The sequence below is a fragment of the Danio rerio genome, chromosome 10 (genome assembly GCF_049306965.1).
Source record: "Danio rerio strain Tuebingen ecotype United States chromosome 10, GRCz12tu, whole genome shotgun sequence".
Lineage (NCBI taxonomy): Eukaryota > Metazoa > Chordata > Actinopteri > Cypriniformes > Danionidae > Danio > Danio rerio.
In genome coordinates, this window is record NC_133185.1 from 17,164,152 (window position 1) to 17,181,175 (window position 17,024).

At 34.8% G+C, this 17,024-nt stretch overlaps 1 protein-coding gene across 7 annotated transcripts in view; it reads right to left on the reverse strand.

The window, feature by feature from the left end:
• Window positions 1-17,024, reverse strand: part of smad2 (SMAD family member 2) — a 59,029-nt gene that overhangs the window by 13,758 nt on the left and 28,247 nt on the right. For 2 of the 7 annotated variants that reach the window (NM_131366.3, NM_001290015.1), the window contains 6 exons: window positions 11,996-12,085; window positions 9,801-9,994; window positions 7,299-7,433; window positions 5,398-5,472; window positions 1,045-1,098; window positions 305-517 (listed from right to left, as the gene is read on the reverse strand). In NM_131366.3, coding sequence (NP_571441.3) covers window positions 305-517; window positions 1,045-1,098; window positions 5,398-5,472; window positions 7,299-7,433; window positions 9,801-9,994; window positions 11,996-12,085 — 761 coding nt within the window. The remainder of the gene's footprint in view (window positions 1-304; window positions 518-1,044; window positions 1,099-5,397; window positions 5,473-7,298; window positions 7,434-9,800; window positions 9,995-11,995; window positions 12,086-17,024) is intronic. The other 5 variants (XM_073913511.1, XM_005155558.6, XM_073913512.1 and 2 more) reach the window with 3 other exon arrangements.

Below are 17,024 nucleotides of genomic sequence, written 5' to 3' on the forward strand. Positions count from 1 at the left end.
CGACTGTCTTAAGCACACATTTGGGGAGACTGTAGATTAAAGATAATATTGCTGTAAATAACGTTTTTTAGCCCAGACCTATTGTTTAAATTCATAAGCCCTTGATGCATCAAGATACATTTTGTTATGCCTGTATATGTTCTCAATCTGATGCTAATGACTTGACACGAACAAGGACCATAGTTTCAGCTAAAAAATCTGGAGGAAAAAAAAATCCCTTAATATCAGATGGACAATTTTCATTTCTGCTTGAGCATCCCTTTGAAAGCTGAAGAGCAGGGAGGAGCAGAAGAGGTCTTGATACCTATATGTCTTCGGGTCATCTCGACGGTGGCGTTGCGGTTGACGTTGGACAGCAAGCCCAGGCAGAATCGCTCTGAATTGGAGGGGTCTGTGAAGCCGTCCACGGTGAGGGAAGGCTGAGAGGCGTGGAATGTTTCTCCAACCCGCTGGTTAAGTTCATAGTAAGCTATGGAGCACCAAAACGCAGGCTCTGAGTAAGTCACTGGCTGCAGGTCTGGAAAAAAAGCCAATGAGAAAATGGGATCACACACTCATTTCAACAGTGGATAGCCATTATTATTGACTTTGAGCATTAAACCCTTTTAGACCCTTTTCACATTTCCGGGTTTGTCAGTAGCAGAAGTTGGGAAAACTTAAGAGCGCAGTAAATGGGGGATTACAACAAATCATTTTTTATCATCTTACTTGCTCAAACAATATAAGCAAAAACTCCACAATGTCATAAAGATGTTTAGAAAAAAAAGAAAAAAATAGCATGGGACTGATGATGGGAGCCAGAGGAGAGAATAACATCAAATTGGCTGTCCTGTCCCATAGACGCTGCATTAGAAACACCTCGAACAATTAGTTTTTTTGTAACTTAAAGCAAAGATGATATTACATACATAAATGCTCATACGTAAAAAAAAAAAAAAAAGAAAATATTTAAAACTTTAAAAGGATTTCAGATTCTGCTGTTGAATGCATCATAACAGGCTTGTGAAAAGGGTCCATAGGGTTAAGCAGTTAGATAGGTCTTACCCATGCCATGATTGACAGGCGAGAGTGTGCTTGGTGACAGTTCTGCAGGAGAACCTGACAAAGATAAGTTTTTTTTACTTTAACAAATGTAAAGGCAAAAAAAAAAACATTTTATTTTTGGTGCTTGCACATGTAAATCTTCAGAGTCATCATAAGTTTAAACATCATATATTGTATTTAGGGGTGTAACAGTACACTAAAGTCCTGGTTCGGTATGTACCTCGATTTTTGGGTCACTGTTCTATATAGGTTCAGCACAAAATGAGCAACAAATACCCAGTGCTTGCTTTTTTCTGCTTCTACTGAACAGGCAGAAGTGTTTTGTTACAATCAGCTTCATAACAGAAAAGCTTTGTAATACAAAAGAACTAAATAAACAATAATGGGAAATGAAACTTTATAATTAAGAGACTAAACTTTCAAAAATGTAGGCTTAGTCCTCACCTAAATAACAATTGTTTTTTGTTGTTGTTGTTGTTTTAAGTTCCCTGGATCTGCAGGTTGCAATGTCCTGAATTTGTCTCCTCAATTTTAAGCCAATTGTAATGGATTATTTTTCCCCAACCAGCGCAGTGCCCAGGGGACCAGAGTGAGTGCTCCAACTTGGCCCCCACTGGTCCTTGAAAAACAATTGTGTATTTAATTTAACATCCAGTAAGATTCAAAACTGAAATATTCCAATGAAAATGCTAGCTAGATGTCCATCCATCACAGCGGGTGCAGTGGACAACAACTGACCTAGGTAGGGTTGCTGTAAGCAAGTTCTTTCTTAAACTGGAATGTGGAACACTAAGGGCTTACGAACTACTAGCTTGTTTGTAAATAAATTTGTTCTCTCTTAAGTTGCACTACATGTTTTTGGGGCAAACCGGAGTTAGTAGGTCGTAAGCTCTTCGTAAAGTCATGCATAGTCGCATTGAATGATGTAATATCCAATAAGAAGCATTTAAATAATTAAACTGCTTTAAAATTGTGCTCCTAATGCATCTAAATATAATTGTTCTATGAAAATTAAATGATGAATTACATTTTTAGTGCATTACATTAGTCCGTCACTAATAACAGATGACGCACATACCTGCATCGCAAGCCGTTAATGCACTCAAAATAGACATGAAGTTATCAAAACATTAAACTTGAACACATGAAAGAGAAAAGAGCAGGGAAAATAACTCCATCATAAAGAAATTCTCGTTTTAATTGATGGATACAATTAACACAAAACACTCATTAAAAGAAAATTAAGCTCTTCTTTCACAAAATGAAACAAATGCGAGATTAGGGAGGATATGAAGGTTGTATATAGAAGATCATTTTTTATTATCATCGCGAGGTCCTCTAAGTAAACTAATCTTGCCTTTATGTCTTTTCTACCATTATTCAGGGGGGGAGGCTGCTGTAAATATTTAGTTGGAATGCAGTGTTACGTTTAAAATAGATTCAGTGGTGCAACACAAAAATATTTAGTAGTGCGTAAATTGTAACTTGGAGTCCCTTTAGGTCACAACTAGACTACGTTTTAACTTGCGCACTGCTGGTGCAAGCGGCCCTTGAAAACAAGATGACAGAGAATCTTATATTTACACAGTTTTTATTTAAACGCAGCTGACAGACATGCATGACTATTATACACTCGTGTCTTTTTCAGTGTCTCACACTTTTTTTTAGATGGCGTTTAAAGATAAAACAGTTTGAAATTGTACACGTAGTGTCCAATGAAGTGGAGCATTGCAAAGCTTCTGTTTCCAGAAGTTGGCATGCCACAGCAACATGGCAAAACTTTTTCAGACTGCTGCGTCTCATGTTTTCAGATGCAAAGATGGGTTCTTCATGAATGACTGCTAAAGCCTAGTTCACACTACAGGATTAAGCCTGATTTGAGCCCGATTTGAAAGTTAACGAGCTCGCAGTTAAATAAATAAATATTTATTTTTGGCCTTTTTGCCTCTATCAAGTAGATTTAGACAGGAAGCAAAGTGGGAGAGAGAGAGAGAGAGAGAGAGAGAGAGAGAGAGAGAGAGAGAGAGGGTAGGGATGGGAAATGTCCTCGAGCAAAGATTCGAACTCGGGAGACCCAGAAGTGCTATTGCACCATGTCAACACACTAAACACTAGGCTATTGCACCGTTGGCGCTTAGCAGTTTTTATGTGTAAATTGCTGAACAACGCAACAGAGGCTTGTTGACGCGTCACCAACACCTCGCAGATGGAAATTTAAAATCCAGCATGCTGAATATTCCAGAGCAGTCGGCCGACTTGAACCCACCAACACCTCGCAGATGGAAATTTAAAATCCAGCATGCTGAATATTCCAGAGCAGTCGGCCGACTTGAACCCACGTACAGTCAGATGTAGTGACGAGCTGCAGCCAATGAGAGAGTATGAGCATGAGCTGAATGGCCGTTGTGCTCAGTAGCTTAACAGAAACATCTGTGATCGGCTAAAATGGGCATCGATGCACTTCATTCTGCATTAACACGGACACAAAAGTAGGCTATATTAACAGTGGAACTAGAATTAGCATTATTATTACTATAGCATTCATTCCGTTCTCATATAAGACATATATATAAATTGTTACGTCAAATTTACATTCAAAGCTTCAATTAAGATATTAAAATTAAGCTTTGAATGCGTGTCATCTTACTTTGACACCATTAAAAATCAAATCACTTTTAATGTCACATCATCAGCAGCATGTGTGCAATGAGTGAAAAGCTTAAATAGCTAAAGCTAAAATATTATCTTTTTGATAATACAACCTATAAATATGTAGTTAAAACAGTAGAAAGCCCACAAATGTCTGGACTTTGCTAACATTTTCACCTTCAAACAGGAGCTATTTAGTGACACAGAATATGCTGTTTTGAAAGATGGAGTGGAAGTCAGAATTATTAGACCCCCTTTGATTTTTTTTTCTTTTTAAAATATTTACCAAATGATGTTTAACAGAGCAAGGAAGTTTTCACAGTTTTTCCACAGTTCTTCTGGAGAAAGTCTTATTTGTTTTATTTTGGCTAGAATAAAAGCAGTTTTTAATTTTTAAAAAACATTTTAGGGCCAGTATTATTAGCCCCTTTGTTATTTTATATATATATATATAAATAATTTTTATTTATTTATTTATATATATATATATATATATATATATATATATATATATATATATATATATATATATATATATATATATATATATATATATATATATATATATATATATATAAATAATTTTTATTTATTTATTTTTTCTCAGAAGTTGCATGAAAAATATCTAGTAAAATATTATTTACTGTCATCATGGCAAAGATAAAATAAATCAGTTATTAGAGATGAGTTATTAAAACTATTGAGTTTAAGAATGTGTTGAAAGTCTTCTCTCAGTTAAACAGAAATTGGGGAAAAAAGAAAATTTGTGTTTTTGCTATCATAAATTTATGTTTATGTTAGCAGGAAGTTGCTAGGCAAAAAAGGCATGCATATTAAGGGTCACTGCAAAAAGCAGACATGCATGCAGTCATTTTGACCGATACGGTATTTAAAGGTAGAACTGCTCAGTTCTTTACTATTTTGTAATTTAAAAAAATAATGTAAGAAAGAAATACACAGACATTTAGGAAATGTCAGGGTGTTATAGATATGTCAGTTTCATTTCAAAAAGTTACTAAATTACAAAAATTAAAAATTCTGACTGCCTCAGCGGGTCTAGGTGTTAAAGCCACATCTTGAAATTTGCAGATAAGTGACACGGTTTCAAACATTCCCTTGAAAGCTTGAAACACTGTCAGTGATGTCATCAGCACACAAGCAGCCAATACTGTTCAGCTTTTTCTGTGGTCTTTTCGCCCAGTTCATGGCAAATCTGGACTGGCTGTTTTTGTCATTGGAATGCATGAACCGAACAGAAACCCATGTACTATGATGATTTGGGATAAATATGAACAGTTAAAACTTAAAAACCTCTAAGTGCCGTCTGAAATTTTCTTCGAAAAATTGTCTCAGCCTCTTGTTTATGTTGAGTTATTTCACTTTAAAGATCAAGAAAAAAGAACTTACTCTTTGCCGTAAAAGTGATATTAGTGAGCCTGATAAAAATGCAAATTTTAGAAGAAAATTTCAGAAAGCATTTAGGAGGTTCTCTTCACATGTACCGTTACACCCCAAGTGTATTCCAGTATACAGAAAACACCACTTATACATTCATCCCACGTTAAAGAATTAACAGAAGAACATTGAAAGAAAAGTCTAGAAGGAGCATAGAAAGGACACTACTGCAGTAAAAGCACATTTACTGCCTGAAACAAACACAAGCGGCTGTCATTCCCATGTGGTGATGTCACTGTGGGAATGTACCTGTGTCCATACTTTGATTCATTTGCTGGTCACTGGCCTCCCCATCCTCACTGATGTATCCCGGTGGAGGAGTTTCTGGACACATTCACAGATCAAAAACAAATTAAAAACTTACAAATAGGTGTGAAATATAATAGTCATGCCATTCACTGAGCTTACAGTAACAATACAAACACTAAAAGCAATGTGTTCAAATCAGTCAATACTTTCTGATCACATTCTTCTCAAAGTATGCAGAATTAATGAGTTGCATTTCGATTCAAATGTGGAAATTTCACAATTTGACACATCAGTTAGTGCTTTACTGTCAAGCCTCGTGTAAAATAAAATGCAGGGAGTAAAAATAATTTTAAGAACACCATGGTGTGCATAAGGGCAAACTGAAAAGAATGTGATGCTAGAAGTGCAGAAAATGCCACCCTTATTGCATTGGGAAGCAAAACCCTTTTGTTTCATTCAGTTAAAAGCCAATCTGTAAAAAAATAGTCTATAATTATTTCTGTATAAAATCTCATTCGTAAGACAATACGCCCCTAAACAAAGGTATAGTTCACACAAAACTGAATTTACTCGCGCACAAGTGATTCCAAACATTTATGGAGTTTCTTTCCTCTGTTAAACAAAACAAATGTTTAAGACAGTTGGAAACCGGTAATTACTGACTTCCATAGTAGTAGAAACAAACACTATGGGAGTCAATGGCAATGTGTTTCCAACATTTTTGTAATTTCTTTTGTGTTAAACAGAAGGATGAATCTCAAACTGGTTGAATGGTGAATAAACAACCTTTTGGGTGAACAATCACTGTCACTGAGGCTTGAGCAGATACCAAAAACATGTAATTATTCGGATTCATTTGAATTTGCAAGCCATGTCGAATGATCAAACTGTCGTTTGACAAAGTTTTAAAAATGCATTCAAAAAACTATTTATTCTTAAACACACCCAATAATCCACATTTGACATTTTTGGACGAGACATGTGTATTAGGCCCTAAACACAGCGATACCGCTAAATATCTGTAAAATTTCCAGAACGACTTTACTGGTAATTTTTTTTTTTTAAAAAGCTGTTCACACAGGCAAAGACATTCTGAATTTTTTACAAGACAAACCGTTTACACATCCATTCCAAAACACTGGTAAATTCTCACATTATTTACCAAAAATGACCTCTAAACAGCTGCGCTTGTATTTGTAAACATAAAAGGGGTCAGACTTTTGTTGATGGTTTCACTTTTATTGAAAAAGCTTTAGCATTCATGCAGCTGCTTTGTCCCAGAGACATCCAAAGGTAGAACTGTAGCTAAATGTTTACACATTTGACAACACTGTAAATTCTGTGGATGGATGCATATTCAGAACAATTTGATGCAAGCATGTGGGAGGAACACTTTCGCATGTCGAGATGTACATTTGTTTGTGTGCTAGCACTCACCGGAGCCCTACTTCACATAAAACAGTTTATCATAAGCATTTAGTCGATAAATTATTCCGCAGTTGGCATTAATAATGAACATAGAAACATTATCTGACTAACAACAAGCAGCTAAATGTGTTGGGAAAAGAATGCAAAGGCTTTTATTTTGATAAACTGCACAAATGTACATGTGTCTGAGTGTTCTAATTGGCTGAAGTAGGAGTCTCACAGCGTGTTCTCAACATGAACATGCTCATTCTGGCAATTTTCCTGTTGCATTCATACAGAGCAGTTCAGGAAAATTACCGGTAATGTTACAACTTCTTTCCGGAGATTTGGCAGAACAAAGTTACCAGTACTTTCAAAAAGGGCCTTTTCACACATGAACCCTTTCCGGAAAATTGACGGCAATTTCCCAGAAAAAGTCTGCGAGTGTGAAAAAGGCTATTTAGTAGAATTTCTGAGAAATCTTGTGCTCCTACCTGGTATGTAATTGTTGGGGGGCTCGATCCCTGTTGGGAAGTTGGTGTTTTCAGGTATGGAGTTGGTGTAGTCGTCCAAAGGTGGCAACTCAGTCAGGATCTCCGTGTGTCTTGGCACGAGAACAGGAGGAAGAACTACAGGAGAGAAGATTAAAGAGATTTATTCCTCCAAACTGTTTTTCCTAGAAAAAGCACCTAAATGAAAATTCTGAAAAATAAATTTTAAATTAATTTTGGATGCGCTTAGACGCAACTCAAAAACAAAAATGATTTGTATTTATTATTTTATTATGCATTATAATGTGGTAAGATTTTTAATTTAACTGAATAACTATTACATTATATTATTAGACTAACCTGATTTAAAAAAAAAGACATTTTATTGACAAATAACGAAACAAGAGGCACCATTTTACCAGCATTGCTATGACGGCGCAGTTGCTCTATATTGGATACAGCAAGAATGAAACTTCATGTCAGCCAGATTTTTCATTGGACAGCTTGTACAGCGATCATGTGTAGATCATAGGGGTGTAACGATACACCAAAGGCACGGTTCCATTCGGTTCACAGTTTTGGAGCCACGGTTCAGTTCGATACGGTTCGGTTTCTGTTTGCTGTGGGGTTAGGGTTGATGTCATGTTAACAGCAATGCTGAGGGACAATTCACTTAATAACAAGAACATCTTTACTTTTTCTTTATTAACTTTGGTATCCTGACTGTACTAAAAATGTGATGACAGAGTAAACAACTAAAACTAAAAAAATACCTCCAATATAGCCTAGTCAGAAAAAAAAAACTATTCTCTTTAGTGCAGCCATCTTAACTAAGTAAACTAAAATTAAATAAATAGCTGCAGTGTAGACTAGTGAAAGATCTTCTTCAAAAACACCATAATATCCACATTCTCCGATGAGAGGCTTGATCGCTGTGCAGACACAGACGCTCATTTTTGATTATCTATGGTTTCAGTTATATAGATAGGTTTCTGTTTAATCTAATGAAAAATATACATATGTGTTTGTAAAGTGTTTTTACATGACATATTCACCAGTAAAATACATTGCAGTTGTGTCTGAAACTAATATTAGGGTTGTAGCCGGCTGTATGTTTGCCTCCCGATCGCTCTCTCTCCCACTTCCTCTATGCCGGTCATTTATGTACTGTAGGTCCGCCTTTACGACAGCTGATGCCTGTCATTTCTGTAGGTCCGCCTTTTTGACAGCTGATTGGTCAGGAGACCGATCTATCATCATTTGGCGACGCAGCGCAGGAAAGTAAAAAGCATGTCAGGAAAAGCGGGAGAGAGCGCTTTTTCCTTTGATCTCTTTTTTCGTGTATTTTTCTGACAGGATTATGATTTTCGTTGTTTTTGCTTAACTTTCGTTTGGGCAAAATTATTTTGCATTACTTTTGCCCACTTTAAGAAATTTTGTGAGGTTTGTACATTTTTATTTCAATTGATTTGTATATTATTTTTTGGCTCCGCTCCTTCCCGACAATATAGCTGTATCTCTTCAAGTTCAGTCTTAGTGTAAGGTGGATAGGGAAAATGTCATTAGTTTTCCATTTTGCAAACGCATAGAAAATGTATTGTTAAAGAAATCAGGTAAGAGGTGAAGGTCATCTTTGTTTATTTTATTCAGTATAGGGAAGAATGCAGCGCACGGCGCGAAATACTTTTTTTTTTTCATCAGTTTTTTAGCTAGGTAAGGGGTTATTCATGAGTTAGAATTGTTTTGTTATATTTATTTCTTTTGTTTGTCTTCACTATCATCCCCTTGCTCAAGTTTAACTAATTTTTGTTTGATACTTTTGTTTGAATTTGCTACTTTATTATATTATTTTTATTAGTGTAAATATTCATCTTTTTTTGTTTATTTGGGCATTATTCTGGTTTCACTTTTGTACAGTAAATCACTTTTGTTGGCAGTTCTGTTGCTTACACCCTCACATTGTGAAATTACCAAACTTTTTAAATGTTTTTCCTTACAAGTAAGTTTCTTGAAACAGTTAAGACAGACAGGCGTGCGCTTTGTCTACGACACGAATTCTATTCCTGTACTACACTGGAAAACCAAAATTTTTCCACATAGATGACTTAAATGTGTCTGGGGGATTTGTAATATCAGTAATATGTGAAGCAGCCTTCCTGCGTCCAGTAGTAACGAGTGTGATGCTCACTCAAGTCACATGACATGCACTAAAATACTAACTTTAGAATATAATATTTAGAACAAAACCTCATCATTACTAAAACAATTCAATCAAATGTGATAATAAAGATGTGTTTAAATTGGTTCAATTAGTTAGAGACAAGTGACGTCAACCTCAATAATGGGCAGCAGGGGCGTGAGAGTACCGCGGTAAGCCACGAGAGTTTCGCGATATGTAAAAACCGCTTTACACACCACAGTGACTATGGCTGGAAGCATGCTTTCACTTATCAAATTTTTCTTCAATAGCCACACTCAGCCCTACTTTTATGGCAATTTCCATACCTGGTGTCTCCACCCGCTGGTAGTGGTAGGGATTGACGCAGACTTCATCCTTCTTGAGGTTGAAAGCATACTCGCAGGTCTCGATGGCGCGCAGCTCGTGATGGCTGTGCAGGTCGGGCCATCGCCACAGGCGGCAGTAGATGACATGAGGCAGACCTTTACGGTGAGACACTTGCAAACGCCCGTCCAGAGATCTGACCCAAGCGTCCACAGAGAGAGGGCAAGAGAAATGGAAGAGAGAGGGAGCGTGCCAAATGACCAGAGAAAGACATGCATGGATGGAGGGAAGAGGGATAACGGTGAGATTAGACAGCAAGTCATGACCTACAGATGCAAGATATCCATTATGATTAAAACATCGTAATGTTTAGCTACGATTACAGAGTACTAATATTTAAAGCGCTGGTTCTCAACTGGTAGATTGGTAAATTCAATGACACTTTTGATTTGACAGTCAAAAATTTGAGAAATAAATTAATCCTAATTCTGATGGCATAACAGTGCATTTATAAATAGCAATTAACTAGCTACTTCTCAAAAGTCTGAAGTCTGTCTTTAATACAAGTCTCTAGAGATGGCTTCATTTGTTTAAAAAAAAATACAGAGAGAGAGAGTAAAATACATAGAATATTGCAAAACATGAACAAAATTATATAACTTACTTTTAAATCATTTATAAAAAAAAATATAAAGTGCACTAGTCCCCTGAAATTAAAAAGTTGAGTTTCACCATTTTAAAACCCATTCAAGTTGATCTCATGATCTTTTAGATAAGCTTAGCATGAATCATTAAATCAGATCTGACCATTAGCATCTCGCTCAAAATAAATAAAAAAGTAGGGATGCTCCAATTGATCGGCATTGGCTAATAATCACATTTCATGACTTGATCGGTACTCACCAATCTCATGGATCGATCGCAAGTGTTGTTTATGAGTTTAAAAGCACTACGCAAATATTATATATATAGCCTAAGCTGAAGTAAAAATCAATAAATAATTTGTTTTTTATAAAAGCTTCTTCTGGCCATGACAGATTCACATCTAAATAGTTATAAGAGATGCTTTTAAGGTATTATATGCAGCATCCTTAGTTTGTTCTCTTGGGCAAGGCAAGATCTTTCGTTAAGGTTCATATATGGAGGGAAAATGTGCGTAATGCATTATAAAGATTGAAGCATCAGAATCGGTCTCCAGTATAGTCCAATCACCATGATAAGGACTCCGTATTGGCTGCAAAAATACTGATCAGAGCGTCCCTTTAAAAAAAAAAAAAAAAAAAAAAAAAAAAAGTTTAGAAAATTTTCCCATTTAAAGCTCGACTCTGTAGTTAAATAGTGCACTATGATTGACAAAAAAATGAAAGTTTTACAATTTTAAGTATGCTAGGACAATATGGCAAGGAATTATACTCTCATTATTATTTTTCTATTTATGTCAGTATTACAATGTAACTACAGCAAAGTAAAGCTTTAAATGGGAAAAAATATTCAAGCTGAGAGCTAATGGTCTAAACAGATTCAATAAACTATGCTAAGCTAAAAGTGTTCTCGCCAGACCATGAGATCAGCTGAATAGATAAAACAAAAATGGTAAAACTCAACCGTTTAAAAGCTAGGGGACTATTACCAAAAAAGTTAAGTGTTTCTTTATTATTTTATAACCCATAGCAGTACCCCACTCAATATAAATAGTATTGCTCTTGATTTAGATTAAAAACACATTTAATAAAAAAAAAAAAAAAAGATTCTGCAAACATAATATATGACCCTCACTTTTAGCAATTTCTTGCATCCTTGCTGATAACATGGTCTTCTAAATTATAAATAACAACTTTAATAACAACAAACTTACTGACCCCAAACTTTTGAAGGTGCATAAATTGAGCAGACATTTGGCAACTTGTTACATCACTACTTGAAAGTAAAACCAGGGGAGAACCAGCATTTTAAACTTCTTGGTTTAGCGAAGTGAATGTATGAATTATGAAAACATGTTTCGAATCTGCTTTAAATCTATCATAACATTCAGAGTTAAAACTCTACAGTAACACAAGTGATTTAAATCTAAATCAAGTATAACAAAGCGCGTTACAAAAATGTTGATTTGACGGCCTCTGGAGCCCCCTGTGCTCGTTCATCCCCCACCTGTGGCTCGTGGGGTGAGTGTGGCACAATGTCAGGAGAGGATATTCACCTGGTTTGGTCAGGGTAGCTGTAAAGGCCTGAGGTATCCCACTGTTCTATCGTATTTGGTGTACTCAGTCCCCAAATTTCAGAGCAATTGCTGTGCACAGAAAGTAAAATAACAAAAACAAAGAAAAAAAGAAAAAACAAGAACACAAAGAAACAAAAAATGATAAACATGGGGCATGATTCATTCAAAAATACCAAGATGAAGTACCATGAGGGAAAATTTGAAGGGCATTGTTTCTTTTATTTGAGATGTTTCGCGCAGGTTGCCTGCAGCCAGCAAACAACACGGCCCACCTCGAATAAAAGAAGCCACTCTAATGGAAAATTCACATATAACAGTGAGATGAGAAAACCGAAGAGAAACTGACAAATGTATTTCAAATTACAGTTAGAGCTGGGCGATATTTTGAATATTCACAATAAAAATAAGCCAGTTCAACATGTCAGTTGGATTCATTTCATAAGTGAAATGTACCTGGATGATTTCCATCTCCACTGTGTTCATTTAAAAGGAAAACATCCCTCTATTTAGCTTAACTGCAAGTTGTTTACTCAGATGTAACAGTACAAAAACGGAACTGGTTTTAAATGAAGATTGAATATTAATAGATTACAGCAGGACATTTGATTCAACTGTTGAAACCCTGATTGATCAATTTACATGTTCATTCATATTTGTTTGCTGCTGTAACTGGTAGTAAAGACTAACTGATCAGAATGATTGCATTTATTGCTCAACTTTCCAAATATAAAAATGTCCAAATTTTACATGAGATGTACCATATCATTTTTAATCCAATTTGATTCATGCTCTAATTGAAACACCAGTCTTAGGCCTACTTAAACTTGGTATTAAAGTATTAATTTTTGTCTTTCCGATCACAAGTGGACAACACTAAACACTAGGGGTGCAATAATACATAATATTAAGAAATCATGAAACAAAACTGCACTGCTGGATTGCCGTTCTAAATGCAATAAATAACCACTCTAGCTTATACATTAAAATGTGAGCCATAGGGAATATGAGAATGACAAATGTTGGATTTTTCCAGTGAAAATTATTTATTTGTAGATTATGTAGTCCATGAGCGAAAGCATGTGTCCGGCGTAATTAACCTTTAGAATTATGAATGGTAGTTTTCTGATATCATCACTGTCCTGTGCATTGAGGACAAGGACCAATTTAAGTCAAAATAAAAATCAATTAGCTGGATTTGGTTATTGACAATTTGTTCTTCAAATCGAGAGTTGTTGTCATAGCAACAGGTCTGGTAGATCAAACCTGCTCGGGAGAAGGGTTATTTCATACAAACAGTATTAGATTGGGTCTTTTTAAGCAAAGGTAATACTGAAAGTATGTACTAAATGCTGTTATTATGCTATTATCATTTATTTCTTTACAGTAATATCATATTGGATATATACACTTGGGAAAATAGTAAAATGGTTTTTACAATTATATTATTATAATTATATATATATATATATATATATATATATATATATATATATATATATATATATATATATATATATATATATATATATATATGTAAATAAAATTCATGCAATCTGCACTGCGAAGTAAGTACAAAAACTTGTCTCAGGGGTGTTCTATCCCCAAATGGTTAAAAGAGAACATCAATATGGACTTTAAATACAAACACATACTATGTTAATGTGTACCAATCCAGCATTAGTAGTATAATTAAGTAGCACATACAGAAAAATAAATAATCCGTTTTGTTGTAAAAAGTAACACTAAATAAATTGCTAAACACTCTTGACACATTCCTGCATCCCACACATCCTGCATCCCACAACAAATATGGAAAGTTATAGCATATCATATTTAACAAATCGATTACTACTATGAATTATGTCATTCTGCTCCCGTAGATAGATTAATATTAATCAGATGATGTCATTATGCTGCTGTGCTGTCAGCTAATTATTGCATTGCGAATCATGATTTCAGAGATTGATAGATCAGTCCACAACACACAAAGCGATCTCAGATCAGTCCATTCAGATATTTTAACCTGATTCGCGAACTTGTTTGAAGAACCAAATTAGCCAGATTTAGTTAGTATCAGTTATACAGATTAAAGATCCCAGATCTGACAAATCAATTAAGCAAGGAACGAAGAACGGACCCCATTATTGCAACACATTGCCACGGTTTTCTCTTTTTTAAATTAAAATTGTGCAATATCACATCAAAGGACCGGAAACAGCTCATACAAACACCAGTCCACACACTAGCTTTAAGTGGACAAAATAGACCAATTAAAAACCAAAATGCATGTTAATACCCAGTGTAAATGGGGCTCTAAAACATTGATCTTGTGATTAAAGAAATACTTCAGATTTGTATAACGCAATTACTAGGGTTTCAGTATTTTAATATCTTTAATTATTAAGACGATCATACTCAAAACGGCTGAAAAAACAAATGTGATTTTTTTTTAGTAGTCAGATTCATCTTTTAATTTTTTTTTATTATTTTTGGAATGTACAAAAGATACAACTTTTTTTTTTAAAAAGTGCCGTAACCTTGGCTCAATGTCAAAAACTTAACGTTTTGTCTTAAAACAGTAGCTGATGAAATGTAGTGTCCAATCTGGCAAGCTCTTAAACAAATAAATTGTTATTTGAAAACTTTTGGGTCAATCAAAATGATTTTTATTTTATTTATTTATTTATTTTTGACCGAACAGTCTCACGACAAATCATGTCAATTAGAAAAATCAAATAAACCAGTTAGAAAATTTGAATGGATCTGAAATTAGATTTCCAGTACATTTTTAAATGAGCAATTTTACAGCCTAACATTTAATATCATCAAAAAACTAAAGATAAAAACTCTACTACATCGCCCAGCTCTAGTTACAGTACATAATCGCTTCCCCGGTCATCATGCAGTGTTTTATGAGACTGACAAAGCAATTAACGTTATAAAAAAGACGTTTCATTCTGGGGTTGGATTTCACATCGGATATCAACATTTAAACATGCAGCACAGGACAGAAGCCTATAGGACCTACTGTCATTTGACTACATCACACTCAAGATAAAAAAAAAACACTATCAGTCAATCAGACAAGCACACAGACCTTCAGTAGCTCTGAAAAAGAAACATGGGATGAGAAACAGACATGGTGATGTGACAGGAACAGGACTCGCACAGTCTTGATATGTGATGAATGAAGTTTTTGGCCCCCTGTGGTTTAACGGTCTCCGAAAAGGGACTCTTAAGACAGCAACTCACAAACACGTGCCAGACTCCAACAGCAACCTGGGCTTCGAGAGTCACGTCTTATCATAAGTGTGCTCCAAAAGCCCTAAGATTGGATTTCCTTGGTTTCCTATTCATCCTGCAGCAGTTGCTCTGTGGGCTAAAGAACTGTTTTTCGACTATTCACTAGGTGACAGTAGATCAGTGTTGGATCTTTCAGTATGAATTTCTTTATATAGTAAGTTACCATTCAAAGAAAGCATAAGATGTTGTTTTTCCAAAATAATTATTCCATAATTGATTTAAAAACAAGGAATTTCCTAAGACATTTTTAACAAAAGATATTTTAAAATAAACATCATGCCATACCAAAACATTAATATACTTCAGTTCTTTTATGCTACATTATAAAAGCACTTATATTTTTACACTTTTGCCATGCTCATATATTATTTTGTTCCTCGTACAAGTTCAAAAATAAACTTATCATTGCCTTGATTTTTTTCCCAACAGTCACACCAGCTCATACTTCACATTTCCTTGAAGTGTTTTCAGGCCATTATTTTCTAATCTCTAGTAATACAAGCACAAGTAATCTATTCCCAAAACAAATCCCATTTTTTTTACTTTTAGGTGTTTTTAGTTGAAGTCAAATTAAAAATGTATAAGACCACAAAAATCTCACCGTGTTGTTTTTCATAAAAACAAAATCTCTCAAAGTAATTATAAATTGTGGGTTAAATAAAAAAATTGCCTTTTCGCACGATTCATTTTTATTTATTTAAATCATTTAATTTGAATTATTTAATTGACTCATTGACTCCCTTATGGTTGACACAACGTTTGACACCATTTTTTTTAAACACTGTAAATGTGCAAAAACAATGAACCAATTTTAGCTGACACCTAAAAGAATATTGAAAATGTTAAATGGGAATCATTTATTCTGGCTTAAAGCAGGGCTTCTGCGGGTTTTTTCAAGTCAAATGTAAGACTTTAAGACCCTTTTACCATCATGAAAGAACTTTTAGACTTATGCAGGGTTAAACCCTAAGGTTTTTTCTAATGACCCGGTTACTTCTGTAAATAGTTTTTTTGTATTAATAGAGGATTATGTAAAGTGATGTGCTTTAGTTTTCTTTCCCTGCTTTGTGAATTTAATTAGGAGAATTAGCTGTAAACATCTACAGCTGCTTGGCCCACAAGAAATCTGTACACTCAGAAATCCGCAGATTTTCAGCCCATCGAGTCAATTTATTTAGTTGTGCAGATGTGTGTAAATTTTTATTTATTCAGTTTATTAATGCTTGTAATATTACTAACTAATATGAAAACGTTCATACAATTTACTTACAATACAGTTTGAAAAATAATCATTTCTGTCTTTTAGTAGACGGACAGACAGACAGATATACATCTGTATATCTATCTGTATGTATATCTATCTGTCTGTATATACGGATAGACAGACGGACGGACGGACAGACGACTTGCTTTATTTACCAAATAAATGGATCTAAAAGGATTAGCATGGTAAACCTGAAAAAAAAATGTAAAAATGTATAACTTTTTTTAACATTTAAGTTTAGTTACGATACACCTAAAACCATTCCGCAAAAATCCACAGATTTTTATTTTATTTTATTTTTTTACAACATCCTCCACAAAAAAAAAGGTCCGTAGATTCTGTCTGGCCCTGGTGATTGAGTGTCGGCCAGATTGGGTAGCTATTCACCTTATTCTTTGCCGACGAGCAGGTGCAGCCATTTTAATCTTTTTGGTAAGAGTC